This window comes from Stomoxys calcitrans, chromosome 5 (genome assembly GCF_963082655.1).
Source record: "Stomoxys calcitrans chromosome 5, idStoCalc2.1, whole genome shotgun sequence".
Classification (NCBI taxonomy): domain Eukaryota; kingdom Metazoa; phylum Arthropoda; class Insecta; order Diptera; family Muscidae; genus Stomoxys; species Stomoxys calcitrans.
In genome coordinates this window covers 155,849,060-155,868,767 of record NC_081556.1, presented here as the reverse complement: position 1 = coordinate 155,868,767, position 19,708 = coordinate 155,849,060, and the positions used below count along the sequence as shown (strand labels likewise).

General features: G+C 33.2%; 1 protein-coding gene and 1 long non-coding RNA gene across 11 annotated transcripts in view; one reads left to right on the top strand and one right to left on the bottom strand.

Annotated features, from left to right (window-relative positions):
• Positions 1-19,708, bottom strand: part of LOC106096105 (aldehyde dehydrogenase, dimeric NADP-preferring) — an 81,696-nt gene that overhangs the window by 10,488 nt on the left and 51,500 nt on the right. For 9 of the 10 annotated variants that reach the window (XM_059368734.1, XM_059368735.1, XM_059368731.1 and 6 more), the window contains 3 exons: positions 4,479-4,881; positions 4,025-4,419; positions 3,054-3,251 (listed from right to left, as the gene is read on the bottom strand). In XM_059368734.1, coding sequence (XP_059224717.1) covers positions 3,054-3,251; positions 4,025-4,419; positions 4,479-4,881 — 996 coding nt within the window. Of the gene's footprint in view, positions 1-104; positions 221-3,053; positions 3,252-4,024; positions 4,420-4,478; positions 4,882-19,708 lie in introns of all 10 variants that reach the window. The other variant, XM_059368732.1, reaches the window with a different exon arrangement.
• LOC106095510 (uncharacterized) lies at positions 7,922-8,556 on the top strand. The gene is made up of 3 exons (XR_001222748.2): positions 7,922-8,003; positions 8,076-8,159; positions 8,217-8,556. It is a non-coding gene; the product is annotated as an uncharacterized LOC106095510 (long non-coding RNA).

The following is a 19,708-nucleotide window of genomic DNA, read 5'->3' as shown; positions in this document are numbered from 1 at the left end:
CTTAAATGAAGGGTGTGGGGGGTAGGGTAGGATAGGGAAAGGAAAAGGTAGGTATTTTATTGGTGTAAAGCGAAGAGGATCATTTTTAAATTCCAAATTCTTACCAGTGTAATGCATGATTGTGTCATTGAGTAACATGCCTCCGGATCGTGTACTATTTATGAATAAATTCTGTATTTCGGGTTCCGTCGTGAAAATGTACATGGCCAGCGGACTTTCTCTAATTTTGTTTTAGTATTTTTTTTTTAAATTAAGGTGGATGACGATACATAAACGTTAAAAGACAAAATTACACACGATGCAATAGTGTTCAGGAGGACAACCAACATGTTTTTGATAAATAAAATAAAAAATTAAAAAAAATAATAAATATGATTTTATGAATAAAGAACAAAGGACTACCTACAATAAAAAAATAAAGAAAATTATATAAAAACACAACAGTAGCGAATCCAGGGACAAATACATTCGAATTGATTAAATGGTGTGTGTATGGAGAAGAACAATTATAATGAAATTCATTCATGACGTCTAGCTAGTTCTGAGCAGTATTTTCTGGAAATTTCAACATATACCCTTATTCCGTTATATTTTTGTTTTACTATCGTTTATTAAAAGATTTGGTCATCAAGAGGAAGAACGCAACATATTTATTCACTGATTAAACGCCCTGAAGTGAAAAAATCGCTTAGGATTGTAATGAAATGACATTTATGAACTCCGAGAAACATTTATTTAAAATTAAAATGGCTTATTTTGTTTGTTTTGTTTATATTTAAATATTTCAAATTAGTGTCAGTGCTGCCAACGTTAAAGTATGAAGCATTTAGCGGGAAGAGCGTTTTATTTATCCATAAAACCCGTTTACCCTTAAATCCGGATTTAATGAGCGGTTTAAGCCAGCGAATTCGCTAAACTGGTAAATAAAACATAGCAACTATAAACTTGGAAAACGGAATGAGGGTCATTGTTCTCAATTTGAACTGATTATAAGTGTGTACGTGTACTCATAAATTTGTGCACATTTGCACAAATTGTTACTGAAAGTCATTCGCCTACTTTATTTGCCAGCAGAAGGAGCAGGAGAGTGCATGAGAGCAAGCTAAATTTTAAGAGTTTGGTAACTGACAGCTTGCAAAATTCTGCAAATGCAAATTTGCCCATGAACATTCCATTAAGGAACTGGGGCAAACTTCTCACAAATCAATGTGTGCTGTCCGATTCAATTTTAAGCTCAATGATAAGGGAACTCCTTTTTATAGCCGCGTCCGAACGGCGTGTCGCAGAGCGACACTCCTTGGAGGAGAAGTATTACATGGCAAAGTAGCTCACAAATGTCGCCAGCATTAGGAGGGGATAACCACCGCCGAAAATTTTTCTTATATTCCTGCCAGGATTCGAACCCAGACGTTCAGCGGCATAGGCGGACATGCTAACCTCTGCGCTAGGGTGGCCTCCTTGCAAATTTCTACGGGACAATTTTTTCCCAGCAGAAATTTGCAGCATCGAACAGCAATTTTTATCACGACAGCTGTTTAATTCAAATAAATAGCTGTATATATGAAAGGCTATTCTTACTCTCCTGCTAATTTTTACTGGGAAAGTACGCGAACACACCTTATATTATTATTAAAATTATTTGGTTGCAATTCAATAAACTTTAAGTGTTGAAAATATCTACATAATCATTGTAACTACTCTTTAATTAGACTTTTATGCACTGCAATGAATGATGTTTATGAATTCGAATATTAAAAATAATTATTTAATACGATAGCGACACTAATTTTAAACTTTTTAACGAAAAAATTAAATCAGTATATAACTATACAGGTTTTCAGTTGGCCTTTTAATTCTTTGTTTTCGTTTAAAATTTTTCAAAACAGCTATAGTTTGTACATGACATTATCTGAGAATCTAAACTCCAACTAAATTATATTTTTGTAAAGAACATAATGACCTTTTGTATCAAAGCTAATAAATGCAGGTCTGTTCCGGTTTTTGAAAACGCAAAACGAAAGATTTTCTTAGCTTTATATCATGAAAACATTGACATATCTATGTTGAATTACATACTATAATCAAATTTCTATATGGTAAGAAGAACCCTGAAGTGCTAACAAACCATAAACGTAAAAGACAAAAGAAAATGTAGGCCAAACATTTTTTTCGTTTTACGATTTTGAAAACCGGAACAGGCCTGATTATCTAGTATTTCATAATAGACGAACAAAATATTTCAAATATAAGTAATAGTTGCTATTAGCACTGATCCCTGCCCTTTGAAACTAGTGCAACAAAAAATGGTATTTTTGTATGAACTCAAAGAAAAATTCTGAGTATAACAAGAAAAAACGTCTGGAAATTTATTTTCTTACGGCAAATTGAGGGTAGTTTTCCACTCATTAACATATTGCTGTATAGACAAACATTTGTTTTTGCTAGAACTGCAGCTGATGTTCTCTGCAGAATTAGCAGATGTGAGGTGTTCAATCTGGCAACACATTTTTCCAAAATGGTCACTTGGTTAATGCATAGTTTGGTTTGTCATTTCATAATGAATAGACTTATAGTCGCAAAACGGCCTCAAGTGCAGAAAAAAAAACTCTTATAGGAAAAATGGACTCTTGACTAGCATTCAATCGAGACTGCCGCGGCGGCCACTTGGTGGAAAATTACTTTAAAATTATTGTATTTAAAAGATTCGTCTAAAATCAAGCGACATAACACAAACTGTATATATTTCCTAAAAAATATAAAATTTCCTACCAATTTTTTTAAATTAAATCACTAGTGCGGTTTGTGAATTCGCGAAAGCCTTCCTTCTACAATAAAATTTTGTATTAAATCTTCCTAATTTAATTTTATGTCCCTAATTTCCAGCAAATTCTCAGCTTTTCTTAGGGCTCATGATAGATGATGATCATACATTCGTATATCCCTGATTACTGAGATAAAAATGCAGTAAAATTATTTTCCAACTAGTGTTTTAGGTATCATGATGATTGAATGAGTTTTGTGATCCTTATTTTGTTTTTAAACATTTGGCCTACCTCGAATTGATGAATTTGATTGCCTCATAGGCACTTTCAACGCTGACAATAGGCAAGATGGGACCAAAAATTTCAGATTGCATCACAGGATCATCGGGCTTAACATCTACAATAATTGTGGGTTCGATAAAGAGCTCATTGGCATTAGAATTGCCACCAACTGCAATTGTGCCATGTTTCATCATGCCCATGAGGCGACTGTTAAAGAAAAAAAAAGAAACTCAATAAAATCGAATATTAACAAGATAAACATAATTCGAGATTAAGAAAATTTGTAAAAAAAAAATATTTGAAAAGCAATTTAAGGGTTGACAACGTGCTGGTTAAAGTTAATTGTGGTGAATTGGAGCCACTAAGAATACCGAAAATATATTAAGAGTATAATATAACAGCATATAAAAAGAGAATAATATAAAGAGTATAATATAACAAACTAATTCAGCTGAGCTAGGCCGCGATTTGAACCCTGCACGTTCGAGCAGCAATGGAAGATTGTTTACGTCTTAGCATTCAAAGCTATCAACACAAGTGTATGAACAAGAAATCCATCACTACAACAAAAACATGCATTGGAAAAGAGACAGTTATTGAGACAAAGTGTCGAACTTGGTTGGTGTTGTGTTCATTTCATAGAGGTACTTTCGCAAGTTCTTCAAGATAAATACAAACTACCAATATGCGACCTTTAAAGTCCCTCACACGTTAAGGCTTCTTATGTTGACCACGAAATGCGCCAAATCATGGTTGGTGTGGTGTATCTGCTATGGTTTTCATTTTCCCATTGCATAAAAATTTTCGAATAATATAAGCTAATCTCGAAGGAAGGAATGAACACAACCTTTTTATTAAAAATGGACTAACTTAATTTTCATTATAAAATTTTCATTATAAAAATTTCATTATAAAATGTTAATAAGTTTTTACGTTAAAATTTTTCAAAATATTCATATGCGATTCCATGAATTACTTACTCAAAATTGGTTTTGTTTATAATACGGCTGAGATCGGGACTATCTTTAATATTATCACCATACCATTCTTTAAGAATTTGTTTAGCTTCTTTGATGAACTCAACTTCGGTTTCTTTGGAACATAGCACATAATCGGGGGCAATGCAGGTTTGACCGCAATTCATTAATTTGCCCCATAAAATACGCTTGACAGCTGTATTCAATTCGACAGATTTGTCAACATAACAAGGACTCTTGCCTCCCAACTCCAAGGTACATGGTGTCAGATATTTGTTGGCTGCCGCATGGACAATTTGGCCCACACGCGTTGATCCCGTATAGAAAATATAATCGAAGCGTTGCTTTAACAATTCTGATGTCTCTTGAGCTCCACCACAAATGATGGGATAACATTCCTAAAGAAAAAAATCCATTATTAATATAGATTCGATAAAATTTTCCAAATCTTTCTTACATTGTCAATATACTTTGGCAGGGTTTCCTGTATAAATTTCGCACAGTTGGCTGCTACTTCACTGGGTTTGATGACAACACAATTGCCAGCAGCTATGGCCGATGCCACTGGCACCAACAAAAGCTGCAATGGATAATTCCAGGCTCCAATAACCAAGACTACGCCATAGGGATCTTTGTAGATTTGTACATCATCCAATACGTTGACCATAGATTTGGATGGCAGCTCAGGTTTAACCCATTCGTCGATGTTGTAGAGTATATTTTTGACATCGTTTTTCAAAAATTCTGTTTCAGCAACCAAACTTTCCTGTTTGGGCCTCCTTAAATCAGCGTCCAAGGCATTGATCATATCATTTTCATGCTCCTCATACATGCGCAAAAGATTTTCGAGTTGTTTCTTTCTGTAAATATGAAAAGAAGAAAAATATAGTAGAAGTTGTTTCAAGACAAAAAACAAATTGTAATAATTTTATAAGTAACAATCATTTAAAACAATCTTCCAAAATAAAATCCCATCGTAAAAAACCCTACTACTATGAAAATTTTTAAGAATAAAGATGAAGTACCACAACAACATCACAGTTATACCTGATGTTGGCTGCAGAGACGTTAAAGCCGACACAGCACAAAAGCTCAACGTGTTAAATCTGCAAGCACAACGATATATTTGGAAACCCCATCTTCTTTAAAAACACTATCTATCCGTTTCATAAAAAAACCGATTGAATTGTCGACAGAGATAACTGCAGTCGGTGGTAAGTAACACTTAGATTAAATAGAAAAGAGGGGTAATAGTAGTAATATGCAAAAAATGAGCTAAGAGAGATGCAGCAGACTGGTGGTTTTTGAGTAAGAATATCCTCAGGTAGAGATACAAAAGGTCCTCTGGTAACTGATTTGGTATATGCTGTTAATAGAGAAAAAATGTCTACCTTCCAACGTGTACAAAATATTATCGATTACATTGTATGAGAGATTGAACATTGTTGTTGTAGCAGTGGGTTGTACACTGAAATTATTGTTGTTTTTGTTGTAGCAGTGCGTTATACACTGAGACGGCAGCGCTTGCCGATGAAGAACTCCATCGGGTCAATCCGGTACGTAAAACCGGCTGCCATGGGATTGCTGAGATTCTTGTTATTCTTAAGTGTGGATTTAGACCTGAAAATAACACCTTTGATAGAGCAAGTGTTTGGAATCTCGAAAAGAATGTTACTAATGCTTTCTATATTCGATTGGTTTTGGTTAAAATCTCCAAAATAAATTTCTATACATAAAATAAGAGCGCAATTGGCTGACTGATCTGGGCCCAGTCTTAACGGCTAAAGCTAGAAATGATGAAATGAGATTTTGCACGAACGTTGGTCTTGGGTCTTAGGGGCGAGGTAAGAAAGGATTAAACGAAATTCGTACGTTAAGGTACGAAAGTGTACGAACAAGTTGAACAGAACAAATAGTAGGTGCTTAAGAAAGAATGCAATGACATACTATGAGAGCAGTCAAGAGAGTACACAGATAGGAAAAAAATGTATCAAAATCATGCGCCAACGCTGCCATTATCATACACGGGCGTTGTTGGAAATATTGTCAACAAGCGTGAATGATTTTGTGAACAAGCGTTGTTGATTCATGCAATGACCGTTGTGGACATCATCCCTTTCAAATGTGTATGTATACCAACCTTAAGTTTAAATGACTCTTAAAACCTTGTATGTGTATAGCCGGCCGTGGTGCAATGTGGTAATGTGCGTTTCTAAACACACAATGAGATTGATGGAACACAGGTTCGATACTCATCGGCACACAAAATCTTTTTGTGATGTTTAAATAAACTGTGCATTAGAATTTGCCATAATGTTCAACATAACTGTTGTTGATTTATAAATATTTGTTGTTGATCTAATAACATCTGTGTGTTGATTCACTTTTATGAATGAATGTGGCCACTTTGTCAACGCCGTGCTTGATTTTTTCTATGGGTGTATGAGAGTATGATAACCATTAGATATGCTAGGCGTTAGGCATGCTAAAAGAGATCTCTGTTACTGTGCGTGTGTTGAATATGGGGCCAGTAGATGAGAGTGGAAGAAGTAGCAGTTGAATTCATAGACTATAGATCTCATACAGATGAACATTTCCTCTCCCAAAACGATTAGAAATCTGACGTTATTTTTTTGTCAATAGGGAAAAGATTTCCTTCTTTAAAAACTATTAAAAACAAATTAAAATAAACAAAAAGAAGCTAATAACAAATTTAAAACGCGTTTTGTAAAAATAATTGTATGTTTAAAAGCGAAAAAAAGGACCAGATTGCTAAATCATTTTAATTTTCCGGAGATCGGTCTACATAGCGGCTATATATAACTAATATCCGATTTATATACAAAAAATACGAAATCATCAAAAATTCTTTGGAAATTGTTTATACCCAAGATATTTGCAAAATTATAAAAACCTAGCTACCGGGGTATTTACCCAATTTACCGGGTAAATACCTTTGGGGTATTTACGCATTGCCTATTTCTAGTAAGAGTTACTTGTGGGAGGGTTTTAAGATGTTCGTGGCTTAGGCTCTAGGTGTTTGACGTGGAGGTCAGTCGATTGCTTAAGCTTCGGCTAAAGTCTACAACTATGACGTGCGCGGCGTTTGCATTTATAATTTATCAAGAAGGTCTTTTACAATAACGTGGATGTGTGTAAGAGTCGAAGTTGAAACAAAAAATACATCCAGTTATGAACAATTCTGCTCAGTCACGATATTTTATTAAACGATATAGTTGGAGGATAATTTAAAGAAATACTAGCTTAAAGAAGATTTTTTTTACCAGGAAGAGAGTGTGCAATATTTTTGTTTACATCAAGTGGTGGGGTAATGTCTTTTTTCTTATAAAAAGATCAAATTAATTTTGTTGGTTGGGTTGTACGTACATATTGCCACACTTACTCAATAACGGCCACGGTGGCCGCCTCGTTGGAGCTCACTTAAATTTAGCTTTGACTGTCACCTTAAATTCAAAACTGACTATATAAGTAGCAGCAGGGGGTGGCGAAGCGGATCGGGGGTATCCTTGTATTACATATGAGTTTGAATTTCAAATTTGCCACTATTTGACATGAAATTTAAGATTTTTTATTAGCAATTCATTACCTTTATATATTTTTAGTTGACAAACAAACACAAAAACTAACACCTGTATTCAGAAAACTTAATGTAGATTTGAAATAGATTTATTTGACAGATGTTTATTATAGAACTGTCAAATAAACCTATTTTAAGATTTCATTAAGTTTTGTGAATACGGCCGTAAATAATAAATATTTTTGTTAAAATAATACTTTGTTTAATTAATATTGTTGTTGTTTTCACCAAGTTAAGATTGGCTTTGTTTACAAAAAAACAACAACAAAAGAAATGCTCATAGTGTTTGTTTTTTTTTACTTTTTCTGAACAATAGAAAAGCTGGTAGTTTGTTTGTATCCCTCTTTTAAATATGTGTTTCGACGTGTGGTTTAATAACATAAGGTGTGGATTATATTTTTTTTGTTTTCAAAAGTAACGTGAGAAAATGCATAAATTAACCAAATATTGTTACAGTTAGCCTGTGCTCTTGACGACATGCTACCAAAGAAGAAGGGAGTTGGCAAAATACTTCCGAATTTTGTCATAACAGCTTTAGGAGTAAGGGTTTGAGGTGAGACACTAATGCGCGAACATTAATTAATGGTTTTTTTAAAGCCCCCAGCTAAATGTAGAAAATGAAAAGCAAACACCTTAATTCAATAGTTGGTTAAGTCGACTGCGAATGTTAACTGGAATGAAGACATGAAAACAAATTAAGAGAAGAATTGTACCATAATATTTATACAGGACGCAGAGGAACACATCAGATGTTGTGAAGGAGTTAGTTTTTGGTATGTGAATTATGCAAATTATTTTCTGGCCTGCCGTTAAAATGGTTGCATTACAATGGACAGAAATACCACTCTGGCCTAATCTATCCCTTTACGATACATCACAAAGATTGACTGGCGAAATTTTCAAAAAAATTTGTTTCAGAAACCTGGACTTATCCAAATATAGCGTACATCGACTCAGCCTCAGTTATTTAGGTGTTTCTTTTTTAATTGGTAAATTTCCTTTGCCAATTTAGCGAAAATAATTCGAAAAGAAGTTTTAATGAGTGGATAAGCACCGCTACGCAAAAACGTTTTCTGATGTTGAAGCTAGGATTTGAAACAGACGTTCGGCGATGGGGGAAAAAAATAAATGGAAATAAGTCTGTCATTTTGGAACGGATAGAAATATCTTACATGGTTATAGCTAAGGTGTTATCCAGTTTATATGGATAATTCCAGAGCCCTAGATGTCCCAGGGGCCCATTGGTGGGCCATGAAAGTTCGTCACCTCGGCCCTACAAAATTTTGTTTGGACTGTCAAAAGCGCATGTATGTTTCTATTTTCAAAAATTTTTGCTGGAAAGCGCTTAAAAAGCCATACAAAAAAACAGGCCTGAATGTGCGGATTACCTTTTATAGTGTCCAAGAAATTTGACTCTTATTTTGTAGCTTGTGAAAGCATTTCTGAACCGATTTAAAATGTTTTAACTGATTTAGAAAACTAATATGCTAGTTACAAATCAAAAAATGTGAAAAAGTGAATTTTTGGATTTTTTTCGTAAAAAAGGTAATTTCATTGTTTCGTCTCTATATAGAAAACTTGGCCCAGCACTATCAATTTTGCTTGCTGTACACAAGAAGAAGACTTAATGTAGATGCGTTTTGAGTGTAATTTTTATAAATTGTGTTAACTCTAATAGGATATTTGTGAAGTACAATATTGGCATTTTTTAACAAAAAAAAAAAATGGGAAAACACTTCGAGTTCTCTAAACGCAAAGCTGAGACCCCCAATTTTATAACATATTTTCATTGCCCCAAGTAATAACTAATTGCATGCAAAACATTTTTTGTGCCATCCAAGGATTGAGGTCTCTACGGATATTTTACTAAAAAATGCCAATTTTGCAAATATATTTTCCTAGTGTGGGGATTTTGGGTGTTTTCGTCAAGAAAGGTGGACAAAATTTTTACTCATTTTTTTAAAAAGGTATTCATCTACAAATTTGCGAAAAATTGGGGCAAAATTTTTAGTAGTTTTGGTTTTATGATATTTTCAATTTGAATTATATTTTTGAAAATCGGACCATAAATGCTCTTTTGATAGCTCGAACAAAATTTTGTAGGGTCGAGGTGGCCAACTTTAAAGGATCACCAAAGGACCCCTGCATATAAACTGGATAACACCTCAGCTATAACCATGTAAAATTTCATGAAGATATCTCTATGGTATTTTTTTCACTTTTTCAACTTTTTTCCCATCCCACTATGCGTTGTAGGCAGACATTCTAAATTCTGTCCTACGGTGGCCTCCCATTCCTAAAATCGCATTAGGTGCTCAACAAGTTTTACTGTTAATCTTCCTCCAACTTGATTTACCTATACAACGATTATCGCAATTGCTCTCAAAAACCAATTCATCATTATTGCATTTTACAATATAACAAATTTACTACATAACTTAGTATGACAATAAGGCATAGCTTAGATCAAGATGACAACTAAATTAAAGATTTTTGGAATTTGAAAACAAAGCGAACAAAAATCCAAACGGTATATTTTTTATGTACTATGAACATACTTGAGGCTAAAGCATCTTGCCAGCGGCTAGCCTCACGCTTTGTTTTTTTTTTTTTAATAACTATCGGCAACGCAGATCAGTGAAGCTAACTGACCGCTGTTCTCGGTCCGCGTGCCAGCCAGTTATTCATTCTACCACATGGGTAAGAGCAAGGTCAAATCTACTATGGCAAGAAGTAGACGGAGTGAGAGAAAGAGAGATAAATTGCCATAATAACAATACTTAATCAATTAACACTTTGGTGAATATTACAAAAGTATCTACAGATGAATTGAATCCATCATCACGAATGAAGTTCAGTTCGCACATTTTGTACAAATTCTTCAACTTACAGACCATGCAGGAGGTTGAAGTTCTTATTAACCTTTTGAATCCATGGAAAGTTGATAAAATGTGATTTGCATTTATTAGGTGGCGATGTGACATAATGTTAAAATTAAATGCTTTTGTTTTATCTGATATTGAATGCGCACGGACCATCGGACATGAAAAGAATTATTTAAATTTCTAAGCGTATAAAATAATTTTTCTGCATTTTTTTGATTTTTTTTCTGATTTGTTCTTGCAACCTTGTAAGCTGGACAGACATATTTCCGTCTTAGAATCGAATGCGTTTCTTAAGATGAAAGAGAGTAAGAAGAAATAAAAAGAAAAAAAAAAACATAATAACTTTTGTTATCCGCATCTATTTAAAACAACCCGGAATATAATGGCTGTTATTGATGATGATGATTTGTTCTTCTTTGCAATCATTCTGTCTGCCATATGCAATTCTAGCTGACCTAAAACAAAAAACATATCTTGTTGTGAATGATGACGTTGGTAAAACCGTGAGACTAAAGTCCGCATATTCGTACAACAAATTATGATTGGCAAACAGTTTTTGCATGGTAGTAATTGATGTCTTGTGGCTTCACTCAATGTTCTTCTTCATGGCAGGAAGTACAAAAAATTACTTAACAACAGATGTTAAGGCTATATACATAGAGATCAAACACTTATTCTGAGTGTGCACAGAAAAGTGTTCAAAAAAGTTTTAAAAAAATGTTCAAACATAAATGTTAACGCTAATGTTACCATTTTTAAATGAACTTTTTTTAAGTATATTTGAAACAAACTATTTTTTATTAAATTTTCATAAAATTTTATATATTAACAACATGATTTTTATTTCATGTTTATTTCAAGATATATTCATTTACAGGTAGTCGCAGTCGCCCAACAACAAAATATTGAGTACACTATTTGTGAATCAGTGATTATTGCAACTCTGAATTTGTGTATGTTACTAGATCCCGTCATTTTTCGTTGTTTGTGTGTTTTATGGTTCTTAATTATAATACACAAACACAACCAAAATTGGAAAAAATCGTACTCAGCTGTTTACGGTACACTACCTGGTAATTATGTCATAAGTTTATTTGAAAGATTTCCTTTATAGAACTGCCAAATAAACCTATTTTACGGCTTCTTGTTTTTGGTGACTAAGGTCGTAAGTTTATTGTTTTGTTTTGCACTTTTTTTTACAAAAATTTTATAGACATGAATTTTGTCAAAATTTTCTTTTCATTCAAATTTTTTTTTTTTATTAAAATCACATGTGAGAAACATTTTCTATGAAAATCAAATTTTAATAAAAATTCTATGGTTAGGCTTGGCTAATTTTTTATGTTACTAATATTTTAACTAGCTATTTCACATAGAGTGACGATATCAATATACCGCCATCCACTGACGGTGGGTATAATAAACTACGTAAATAGTGTAAATTTTCAGCACAATTCATGTTGGTGGGTACGTATAGTATGAGAAAACATTAGGGTGTACATTAATTTACTTTTTTGGATTATTCAGTTAATCGTGATTTTAAATTTTTGTTGTATCGATTAATAAAAAAAAAAAAAACATAAGGGGTTGCCTATAATAAAACGAAAGGGTATATATTTTGAGATCGTACCCTCCCAAATGTGTACTCGTAAGTATTTAAAAATTTTTATATCGGTTATTTCTTTGACAGTAGACCTACCAACTCCAGCACATATTGCCTGAAAAGTGTAAGCCAAACATTTTGATTGTGTTCGCTGATTAGATAACCATTACGACTTCTTGAAAAATCTATGTGATTACTAGAAAACTTTTAAGCCATGTTTGCCAGTTTATCTTCTTGTTGATCGAATGATCAAATCAATTTGCTGGAATTTTTTGTACATATAGGCAAAAGGAAAATTGATCTTCCAATTAAAATTCTTAAATAGCTAGAGCAAACAATTCTCATCACAATCGAATGAATTTTTGCAGAAACAAAAAAATGAGACTCGGTTTCAATCACGAAATTGATTGATCGAATAATTTTTTAATTGGAACTGCTTTAATCACAAAAATGATAATATCATCATTTTTGAAAAAAAAAATTATGGAGGCCACTGTGGCGCAAAGGTTAACATGTCCGCCTGTGATGTCGGATGCCCGCTTTGAAATCCCGGCGAGAACATCAGAATAAAATGTTACAGCGGTGGTTATTCCCTCCTAATGATGACGAAATTTTCTAGGTACTAGGCCATGTATACAAAGGAGGTCCCTTAATATTGAGCTTAAACTCACTCACTCATTGATATTTCAGAAGTATGTTCCCTGTTCCTTAAGGGAATGTTCGTGCACAAACCTTCGTTTGCAAGAAATTGTACAGTCGAACTCTTATAACGTAGCAGTTGGGAATGATATACTACGTTATAGAAAAACAAAAATAAGGTTTAATTTGATCAAAATGCAAAAAAAAAATAAACATGTGTATATGAATATTGAGGCATCTAAACTTCTGAAATTTTCTAGACACAGATAAAGTACCTGCTATTTGGATTGCGGTTCTGTCTTTTTGCGCGTGCGGAAGTTTTAGCAACTCATTGCGGCAATTATTACGCCCTCTCATTGCATGATAATCATCCAGAAGATTTGTTTATATTTCGCCTTAGTTAACTTTTCGCGATTGCTTTTATTTTAATACCTGTCGCGTGTAGGACTTGTATTGAGTTATGTTATTCGATGTTTTGTTTAAAGTGGAAAACTTCCAAAACATCAAACAGAATTCTCACTTGGTTTGTATAACGAATGGTATTTAGTATGCCTGAGAACAGACTAATCTTGATATGAACTCCAAACGCATAACGCGAAACACGTTAAAAAGCTCGTCTGCGATCATTATTTTCATCTAGATGGTCCGCGGAAGATTATTTGGCAATCGAAAGTGTTTGCAGGGACAAAGCATTGTTTGGTTTTTACGTGGAACTCATGGTACAATTAAGAGGTAGGGTCAGTAGCACAACAACAATCTACCCCCAACGAAAATTCTTTGAGTGGCGAATGCCGTAAATTGAAATTATTTCTAAAACCGATTTGACATTTCAATTTACGGCATTTGCCACTCAAGGTAGTTTCGTTGGGGGTACATTTTTGTTGTTGTGCTATGAAGCTACCTCTTAATTGTACCATGGTACTTTACAGCAATTTTTATTTTGTGGATATCTGCGTTGGTAATCAATTTGAAAGAGTTTTGTGTTTGTGCGAACTTCAATAAAATAAGTTTTCCATAAATTCGTTATAGAGAGATAAGTTTGTGTGATAATTTAAACATGCGCTTTAAATAAAATTCGTTACAGAGAAATATTCGTTATAGAAAAATTCGATACAGAGAGGTTCAACTGCATATTCAAACCAAAAAGGATTGACATTTTTGCTATTTTCAATGAATTTTTTTATTGATTAAATTAAGGAAGGTTTTTGAAATTATAGAAATTAAAGGAATTTTTTAGACTTTTAAAAAAGTTCTTATTTCAAAATTAATCCCTCAAAGATGGTCTTGTTTACAAAAAATTGTTTGTAAGAAATAGCTCTCTAAAATGGGAAAATTATTTAAAGGTGGAACCAATTTTTTAAGTTGGAATAAGATCATACCCATGTTTTATTTTAACTTAATTTTTATATACTTATAAATATTTTTGCATCAATTATATGTTATTTGGAAAAAAAAAACAAACATTTAATTCACATTTTTAAATGGAAATTAATTCAGATTTATAAAAACAATAATGGTATCAACTATTTTTTTATTTAAATAAAAACATTGTTTTCAATTACATTTTTAATTGAACATTTTTTAATTCCATTATATTCTGTGTATTGAGTTCTTATGCATTTTCAACAACTTCTAACGTTTAGTCGAGTGTATACCCTAGAAATCGCTACAACTTTAACGAATTTCTATGCTAATATCAAGAAATTCGAATGGAATTTAAAAAATTCAAAATCTTATGTGAACTTTAAATAGGTTCATAAATGTTAAGGTATGAAAGTGGTTAGGTAGCGAGGTAATTTGTGATAAAACGAATTTGGTTGTGGGGGCATAATATTGATTTATTTTTTACACTAGTCTTTAATCATTTTAACAAAAACCTGTGTATAGATAAATATCAAAAATATTAAAGTACGAGCGACGAGTCTTGAGAGCCATACCTTTCAGTTTTAGTTGAAACATTGTACTTCAAGTCAAACAAGGTCTGGCGATATATACAAATACGTACGTGTTATAGGACCATTTTTTATAGAATGTCCAGTTTGGCTTAGAGAACTCGCAATTTATGTGCAATTATATTCTCACTTCGGCTTTGCTTATAAAAAGTCAAATTACCGAGAACTTGGTGAACAGCTACTTATGATTTTTGGGCAGTTGCCCATCTTTGTCAGTGAATGTACTGCCTATCAATTTAAAAAAACAATCATACAATAGCCAATTTTGAGGAATAAAAAAAAGAATTTTGAAGTGAAATATTTTTGTATGAATACACAAATCCCAAAACAAATGTTTATATTTTGTTTCACACTTTGTCAATACACAGAAACCTTTTTGTGGTTATTGCATTTTGTGGTCGCCCTGGTGTTTTTAGTCACTTTTAAACATTTGTTTATTCACACTTCTGCATGAGTGTAGCTACCATTGAAAATTATTTAGCCTTTTTTGTTGTTTTTTGAAAACTGGTGTGTTTAAGGGAGTGATCTTAATATATTCCTATTGAAAAATGCAAAGCAAATAAACAAACAAAACCCATATACGGGTATCGTTCGTTTGCTACAGAAGCTGATTTGAACTTGAAAATTATCGACATTGAAACCAGTTCCCATTCGATCAAAATTCTAATAAACGAGAAGATTTTATTTTTAAATGTTTATATAAATTGTGCACATTTTGTTTCTATTAATCCTTAGAGGCATAGTAAAGACGGTAATATTGTGTTGGTAGCACTTTGTTGTTGGCCATAAGCTTAAATAAACACGTTTCTTTCTCGAAAAAAAATCTCATATTTTTTGTTTAGATTTTACACAAAATTTTCCGGTTTTCTGTGCTATTTAGTGACACAGAATACACATTTTATATCCATCATTCTTTGTATATACCATCAAATTACTCTATGCAACGAATCGCTTTGTTTGAGGTGTGCTATTTTGATGTAAATGTAAGATAATAAAAAGTCCAATGCCTTTTTATGTCCACTACCATAGAATATGGAAAATTTTCCCGTGGATGGATCAAAAAATACCTTAATGCATACAAAATGCAAACGGCATTACAAAATAAAACTGAATGACTTAGGCAATATTTCCTGCACTTTAGGTAGTGCGAATTAATTTTAATTAAAAAAAATTGCACCCCCAAACGGTTATATAGTCCGATCATGGCAATATGGGTCTTAAATAAAAATTATTGAAGAGTAGCGTACTAATCTGAAATGTTTCAGGTTTATGGTGGGCGCATAGTGCTTCCTGGTGGACAAACGTGCAAACATCAAACATAAAATTTATTATAAAAATTTTTACAAATGGTTTAAAGAACAGTGAAAAAAGGAAGAATACAAAAAAAAATATTTTAAAGGCCCTTTTTGGCTAATTGGTGTTTATTCTGTAAAAAAAAATAAAATTGATGTTGATTAATACGACAAAGTAGATTAAGATCTTAAGAAAACATTATTGACAAAAAATATACATAAACATGTGGTTTTTGCCGTTATTTTTAAGTTAAAGGCAAAAATAAAGCAATAAACTTAAAAATTTTTTTTATATTTTTTTGACAGAATGTATATTGTTCAGTATTCTTCTGGGATGTCTCCCGAATCAAAAAAAGTAAATCTAGAGCGCAAGGCCGCGCCTCTAAAAATCCCTTTCTAAATAGAGAAATAATGGCAATAGGTAGCTTAAAAGAAAGGTATTGAAGAGTAGAGTACGAATCTGACATAAAAAGGTATGAAGGGCATCTCACTTCCAAAGCCTAACAATACTCATCCGATAATTAAATATGCCTTCAAAAGTTCTGGCAGTAGCACCAACCTCAAAATCACTGAAATTGATATACATTAAGTTGGTTCAATTTTTACCGTAATCTACGACAAATACTAATAAGGCTTACTCACAAAACTTGGAATTTTAAATACAAAAAAAAGAAAGTTTGATGAACTTTAGACAATATACTGAGTTTTGTGTCAAAAGCCGTAAGCTTGGTTTTTTGGGATAAAATCTTAGAATTCGTCATACATTACAATTTTGACATTTTTTAACACATCTGAAAGCTCTATTACACGACATGTAGTTGTCTTATGACATGGCAAATTTAGCACATGTTGAGTTGTACATGTACAAACAAAATTAACATATGACAAGTAAAAAGGCGTTAAGTTCGGCCGGGACGAACCTTGAATACCCACCACCTCGGGTATATATATAAACCACCTTTCGTCATAATCCGGTGCAAAATGCATAATTTATGCCCCCATAGCAGCTTTATTGAAATATGGTCCGATTTGGACCACATTTGACACGGATAAGTACAAGCTTTTGTTCAATTTTGTAAAAAAAAATATTGGTCTTTTTGGTAGCCATATCCAAATATAGACCGATCTGAACCATATAAAACACGGACGTCGAAAATCCTAACATAAGTTACTGTGTCAAATTTCAAATCGAATTATAAATGTGCCTTTTATGGGGCCAAGACTTTAAATCGACAGATCGGTCTATATGGCAGCTATATCCAAATCTGAAACGATCTGTGCCAAATTGAAGAGGGCTATTAAGGGCCTAAAACAACACACTGTCCCAAATTCCGGCGAAATCGGACAATAAATGCGCCTTTTATGGGCTCAAAACCTTAAATCGAGAGATCGGTCTATATGGCAGCTATATCCAAATCTAGACCGATCTGGGCCAAATTGAGGAAAGTTGTCGAAATCCCAAATTTAGGCGATGTCGGACAATAAATATGCCTTTTATGGGCCTAAGACCCTAAATCGGCGGATCGGTCTATATCAAGATATAGCCCATCTTCGAACATTACCTGCTTAAGGACAACAATCTGTGCAAAGTTTCAGCTCAATATCTCTATTTTTAAAGACTGTAGCGTGATTTCAACAGACAGATCTTCTTAGATTTTTTACGCTGATCAATTATTTCAGGAAATGGATATTTCGATGTGTTGCAAACGGAATGACAAAGTGAAAATACCCCCATCCTTCGGTGGTGGTTATTAAAATCACTTTTCAAATAGCACATGTAATTATTTTCGATTAGAGCGAGCGTTATCTATAAAAAAATTCTGCTTGCAGAGTTTTGTTCTCAATGGCATGTTGTTTTGTTTGCTTGTATTTTCTTAATATCCATTACTTCCTTTCCCGTGAAGGAAACTATGGTGTAATGCACGTATATATATAGGGTTTCGCCAGTCTTAGCTTCCTTTCTTTTTTATCTTTCCTTCTTTCATTTCTTTCTTTTTGTTCTAAATTTGATTTATTAAATTTTTTGGGCAGAGCTGCTTGCTTTGAATGGAATTGAGAACAATTCCAATGTGATATTCATATGTGCGTTCCAGTATCTAGGGGTCGCAACACACCAATGCGCATCTTAGGTTAGGTTAGAGTGGAACCCATTAATGTGAAAACTATTTTCAAATACGGATTTTTTGAAATTGACAAAAATTCTTTGAACATATTTTTCTGCCTTTAAGACTAGTACTGACTCCGATTTTTCGCCCGAACAATTGTCAAAACGCACTATACAAAAATGGTGACGAAGAAAATGCGAACCCATTCCGTAGAAAACGTACTGAGTTCTTTGAACAAAAATTTCGCTTCAATTATGCCAAAGAATAGAGTCCTTTGGATATTGCAATAATTTAATAGGCGTTTTCGCTGCGAATGTACTGGACTTTAACAAAACAAAACACTTAAAATCACTTTCAAAAAATCGCACATGAAGAATTTCTCCGCAATCGGGACATGCTGAAATTTTTTTTAAATGCGTGCGATTTTTGCGAATATTTTTATTAGGCGCGGCTTTTTTCAAAAAAAAAAAAAATTGGAAATATTTAAAAAAACCGCCTGATTTAGAAAAAAAAAAAACATTGGCAGCGGCGCTTTTTGCTATCTTAAACAAATTTAAAAATAGTTTCGAAAAATCGCACCATTATTGAAAATACTTTTTATCTGCGGCACTTTTTGCTTTTTCAAAAAATTTAAAAACACTTTCAAAAGATCGCGCGATTTTTGAAAAAATGTGTCGACATAGGTGATTTTCTCTAAAAACAAAAAATTTAAAATTTCAAAAATTTGTGCCATTTTTAATTTTAGGCCTGCGGTTTTTTTTCCTTACACAGAAACTGATTACCATAGAATAAAAGTACACTTGCCTTTGCCTACTGCTTCTTTTTTTCGCAAACTCTTCTTCCATCCTTGGTTACAATCTTGAATAAAATTACAACCCAAATTGTTCTTTACATTTACACCCCAAATGTGCAATGTAAACAACCACAAAATATTTGGGGAGATTATGCACTTTTTGGTGTCTATTTGCATGTTGGTGTTTGGGGACATATTGCATTATGAACATAAACCCCAATTTCTAAACCGCAGTTAAATCTCAATTTAATATTCGGGCGCATATTGCATTTGGATTTGGGGTGCATTTGCATACTTTGGCGAGGGATTTTTTTGGGTCTTTTTTCACAATGAACCCCAGACTCTGGGCCTTTTTACATTTTCATTTTGGGGCGCAATTATTTGGGACCCATTGCCATGGTACCGTTCCGAGGATATCCGACTTCTTATTCCTGACGTTGTGATGTTTAAGAAATAAAATATTTGGGAGATTGGCCAGTTGGCCGGGCCATGTATTACGAAGAAATTTCATTTTTCGCCCGATCCATTCGTATGTGAAATCTTCTTTAGGCTAACATATTTTCGATCAATGTGGACGTTCAGAAATTTAAGACGATTATCAATAAACACTACTCCCTATTTCCCCCATCCAATCCTTAACTTACCTAATACCAACGTACCCATTGCCATGGTACCGTTCCGAGGATATCCGACTTCTTATTCCTGACGTTGTGATGTTTAAGAAATAAAATATTTGGGAGATTGGCCAGTTGGCCGGGCCATGTATTACGAAGAAATTTCATTTTTCGCCCGATCCATTCGTATGTGAAATCTTCTTTAG